General features: G+C 38.5%; 1 protein-coding gene across 1 annotated transcript; it reads left to right on the forward strand.

Annotated features, from left to right (window-relative positions):
• Positions 1-1986: 1986 nt before the first annotated feature.
• Positions 1987-5064, forward strand: LOC134837576 (transcription factor Zelda). Its single transcript, XM_063852959.1, has 2 exons — positions 1987-4494; positions 4576-5064. Exons 1-2 carry the CDS (start codon positions 1987-1989, stop codon positions 5062-5064), a joined length of 2997 nt encoding a protein of 998 aa, XP_063709029.1.
• The last annotated feature ends 636 nt before the right edge of the window (positions 5065-5700 follow it).

A 5700-nucleotide genomic window follows, 5' to 3' on the forward strand; every position in this document is an offset into this window, starting at 1 on the left:
ATTAATAAATAAAAACCCTTAAATTTATTAAATTCATCGACAAAATATCTTCTCAAAACATTTTTCGCCAAAGAAACATTTCAATTTTAATATCATCCTCCAAAAAAAAAAAAACGCTAAATAAAACATTGTTAAAAAAGAATTTCGATCCAAAAAAAATTCACATAAGCAAAGCACTTTCTAACAAAAAAAATCTTCTTTGTTGCTATGTATGTCCTTTTTTCTACATTATATATTATAAAAAAAAAGTTTTACATAAAAATGCTTATATTGTCATATTGTGCATGTATTGGTTACTTTAAAAAATTAGAAAAAAAAATTTTAGCAGACACTTTTGTGTGCAGATGAATCCATAGAAAAATACGTTTTTGATTCTTCTTCTTCTTGAAAATGCTGCTGCTGCTTATACACGAAGATGCTGTACCAACACTTGCAAACGAAGGGGTTGAATTTTTTGAAACTTTTTTATGTGTGTTCAGGAGAAGTTTTTCGTTTGTACGAAGATGAGGAAGAAATCGTTCTGTGTACGAGATGGGGTGAAAAAAGAAAAAGGAGAAAAATGATGATGATGACCAGTACCAGGCTGTACGAGATGTGTATGGTAAAGTATTGAAGATGATGATTTTGGTGAGTATTTTAGGGTGTCTTTTAATGAAATTTAATTTTTTTTATTTAAAAAAATTTTTTTTTAGATTTTTTTTTTTAAATAAAATAATTTTTTAAAGAAAATCTAAAAAAAAATAAATTTTTAAGTCACATAAATTCGTTTAAAGTAAAAGAGTTTCATGCGTATGTCCATATATCGTAAATAAGTCACGAAAGAGGCCACAGAAGAAATGTGTGAAAAGGTAAGAAAATATTTTGTTTCTCTATCTGTCTCGCTCGCACCAAGGATTCGTACAACATAATTACTATCAACCTCATCCCCTCCCCGGCAGTACGCATGCATTCCGATACGAAACTAGGATGCGTACACATCTTTATGCAAAATAACAACCAATACCAAAGTAAGTGGTCACGATGCCACGTACAGCGCTGCGTTTGCTTGTATTTGTGCTGGCCGAGAGTAAAAAGGATATCGTGTGATGCTATGTCACGACATTATATAACAACGTTGTTTGGCCACTGTTTGCTTCGTGCGCGCCGTACGACGAATGCCGGGTCCCTTCTCTTCGAGAGCGTGCGATAGTGTGCGTGGCAGGCAACAGCAGCAGCAGCAGCAGAAGAAGAAGAAACAGCATCATGCTGTATAGTTTTTTATGCGTTCGTTCGAATGTTGTAGATAGAGAGAAAATAAAAAGATTAACACACGACGAGTACATGGCGAACACACAAACACACACATTGTCCAGTTGTTGAGTTGTTATAGGTTCTGTTTGTTTCGAATGTTTCATTTGATTTCGCGAAACCAAACCGAGCAAACGTATAAAATTTTTATTCGTCCGTAATCATGTTAAGTTTATTATATCTAAATAATTTTGATATTATTAAATGATAGTAAATTTAAATAATAAAACGAGAGCATAGAAAAGTCGCTGGGAAATTTATTTTTTTTTATCAAAGACTTTTTAGTTTATTTTAATTTTCATTTTCCCGTTCAATTATTTTTTACGTTAAAAAAATATTTTAATTTAAAAAAAACTTTACGCTTATAATTTCCAAAAAATAAAAAAAAAATAATTTTTGTGAAAAATTGGCAAAAAACAGTTTGCTCGTCACTGCTCAAAAAAAAAGTGTTGGAAAAAAAATATAAATTAAAAAAAAATTTCCAAAAAAATACAAATTAAAAAAAAAATAAACTGAAGTGAATGTGTGGTACAAAAAAAAAACTTACAAATTTTTAAGAAATATTTTTAAATAAATAAACTTACGAAAAAAAATAAATAAATAAAAAAAAAAGTTGTGAGAAAATAAAAAAAAATATTTGAGACAAGATAAAAAATTTTTTGAGACGAATGTGTAAAATTTGTGTTTCGAAAAAATATAATGGCAAGTAATGGGGGGACCTTACACGGAGGTCCCCAAATAACCAATGGACACTTTAGCTGTACGCATTGTGGCACATATTTCGATAGTTCGTCATCCCTGCAAGTACACATGCACTACCACCATCAACAGCAACAGCAGCAAAATGCTACGGGCCAAGATGTGACGCATCAACAGGCACGTTGGCCAGGAATCGTGACTAACAACAGTGCATCGAGTACCCCTACCACACCCACTGAGGAGCATAATAATAACCAACCGTCTGTGAAAAATCATATCAAATCAAGTTCACCCTTGGTACAGGCAGCAGCAGACTCGCAATCTGATAACAATCAAGAATCAAGTCAAAATAATAATAACAACAATAATAGTCAAGTGACGCCAGTTAGTGACTCGAATAATTCGTCTCTCGTGTTTAACAATACAAATAGTACGTCAAGTAATAGTGCATCTCCGTTACCATATCAATCGCAGCAACAAGCACAAGAAATGCATCCCTATCCGCCACACTATATCGGCTACGAGCAATATTATCATCCGCATAATATTGACTATGGAGCGCCCTTGCCTCCCCCGCCATTGCCGCAACATCATCAACTTCCACATCACACACAATCTCTCGGCGCCATTCCATCGCAGCAGCAGCAGCAGCAACAAGAGTACAAAACAGTGCCTTCGACCAGATATCATCCATACAGCAGTTCGCAACATAGTTCAATCACGCAGCTGAGCAAGCATGGCTTGAGTCCGAAAGTGGTAAGTTCCAGCGGTGGCAATAGCCCGCTCGAAGGTCAGGCATTCGATCAAGATATTCCGCCAGGCCAGCCAACTCCCTCGCCATCGCCCAAGCAATGTGATAAATGCGGGATGGTGTGCGATACGCCCGGACAAATGGCAGAGCATCATGCTCGAGCGCATCCCGAAACGACTCGCGACGAGTCCGAACAAACACAAAGTTATCCAACCTTCAGCAATTCGTACGTCAAGGAAGAACCATCATCCGACATTCTCGATTTGGATTCGCAAAAGATGGTTTATCCTCCGCAACATGGAATGGCTCCGATGCATCCCGGAGGTTTGCATCCCCTTCAAAGTATGCAACGTCATCCGATGGTATGGGGACACGAAATGCATCCAGGATTTATGGCAACGCATCAACCGGGCTTTAAAGCTCCTGACTATCCGCCAACGCCACCGCAACAAACGCCGTCGGCGCACATTAAATCGGAATATCACATTCCATCGGCAACGCAACTCGGTAAGAATTTCGAGGGCATTCCCCCAACGGGCGGAATTGAAAATGCATTGCCCACATCGCCGCAAGATTTTCCAAGTACTACGACGCCCCAAGAGACGGCAAACGGCTTTCGATCATTCGAGACGCCATCGTCGTCGTTGTCAGCTGGAACACCAAAAAGCACTGCATGGAAGAGTAACGAGGCACGCAGACCAAAAACCTACAATTGCACGGCGTGCAACAAGTGGTTCACGAGTTCGGGCCATTTGAAGCGTCATTACAACACGACGTTGCACAAAAATGCCGTAAAGAGTAGCGGACAACCCGATCCCGCACTCACGCCAATTTCGCATCATCATCATCCGAACAGAGATCCCAATTACACGGGGAAATCGAGGAGAGCAGCACAAGCTGCTGCCGTTGCTTCGCAAAACCAAATGCAACAAGTCGGACTCGATCAACGCAGTCCCGAATACACGCCAAATCAGTTCGCACTGCCGAGCTTGAATCAAGGATTCCAGCAGTACGGCGGTAACCCGCATCACGCATCTACGATTAATGGAAGTTTATCGCAGCAGGGAAACGGGGTAGCAGACCGGATCATCCAAGCCTCCACGGAATCCGGTCTGCAAATGAACTTCTCGGAGAACACGCAAATGATGGCAAAAGTGCTGGACAACCAACAACTGCAGCCGTCACAACAACAGGAGGATCAACAACAACACCATACTATCATCATCAATTCGTCTCTCGGCCCGGAGACTACAATGGGCCACTACAACATCCAGCACATCAACCATTTGGGTATCAACACCAACATCCAATCGTACCAAGTCACCCAGTCGGAGGCACAGAATTATCACCATATTATTGGTAATGACAATCATCGCCAACAATCCATGGATGATAACTCTGAGGGACAACATCAGCAGCAGCAGCAAGACGTTTTCACCTACTATCAAAGCGACTCGCAATACGACGACTCTCCGGACGAGCAAAAACCCATTGCGGCATATACGCGCATGCAAAATGTCACGAGCTCCTTATACCAAGGTGACATGCCGCCGCCCTTCTCTCCCGATGTGCCACAAGCCGATCAAATTTACACACTCACATCGACGCAAATGGCACAAATTGATCGTTCAATGACGCCACTTCAAGCAGCTATTGCTCCAAGTACTTCGCCGCCAGCACCCTACTCGCCCAGTGTCACATCCACAAACAGCTTCCCCATTCAAAACACCCAAATCTCGGCATCGCAATCCGACAACGTAACCATTACACAACCCCGCATCACAAAATCACCCAGCAACTTTACGCAAATTGTCGCGCAAATCAGCGACGTCAAAAAGGGCGAATACAAGTGTTTGCAATGCGAAAAGGCATTCAACAAAATCTGCTATCTTACGCAGCACAACAAAACTTTCCATTCGGGCGAAAAGCCATACAAGTGTACACGTTGCGGCAAACGTTTCGCCTGCGAACAATCGTCCGAAGAACATTTTGCCAAACATGCTGGCGAAAAACCCTTCAAATGCGAAATTTGCCCGAAGCAGTTTAATCACAAGACGGATTTGCGACGTCACATGTGCATTCACACGGGCAGCAAGCCCTATTGTTGCGCCCAATGCGGCAAAGGGTTCATCCGAAAGGATCACATGCTGAAACACACGGAGACACATAAGAAACGCGAAACGATGTTGGCGAATCGCAAAGCCAACAAAACGAACAAACAAATCAAGAAAGTGCAAATGTACGACACAAATACCAGTGGTTCAGATATCTCAACTATCTCCTCAACCGGATCATGTAAGAATGAACAAATTCATTTAATGATTTGAGCTTTATGTATATTTTTAGTTTGTAATTTATTAGATTTTATGTTTAAAATATTCTTAAGATTTTCCACGAAAAATAAACAAATAAATAGTTTGAAACAAATACACTTTTCTTTCGTTTGTTAAAAAAAAATAAATAAATAAATAAAAATATTATTTGGTCGAGATTCTTTAAACTATAAAACTGTGCGATATTTTTGTGATACTACTTAATCTTATTAGTTCTTGCGTCTACCATTTAAACAAACGAGGAATTTGTTATATTATTATATTACTTGGCCATAAATAAATTTCTTGCCATAATTTTATTAATATTTGTAAATTTTCCTTTATTTCCCTTAATTAATATAATAAAAAAAAATTAAGAAATTTAGACGAAAAATAAATCAATTAATATTTAAATATAATATAAAAGCAAAAATTATGGTAAGAGAAAAAAATTAATAAACGTTAAATGTAATAATAATAAATAAAGCAACTTTTACGTAAATAAAACATGAAATGGGACACTTACCTCACATTATATTAATATAAATAATTTTTATAGAGCTACTCCTTTTTATTATTATTGACAAGTCTACAATTGTACAATATATTAAAAAAGCATAGACTTTGCCGTTATATGACAATTTTAAACCA

The sequence above is a fragment of the Culicoides brevitarsis genome, chromosome 1 (genome assembly GCF_036172545.1).
Source record: "Culicoides brevitarsis isolate CSIRO-B50_1 chromosome 1, AGI_CSIRO_Cbre_v1, whole genome shotgun sequence".
NCBI lineage: Eukaryota > Metazoa > Arthropoda > Insecta > Diptera > Ceratopogonidae > Culicoides > Culicoides brevitarsis.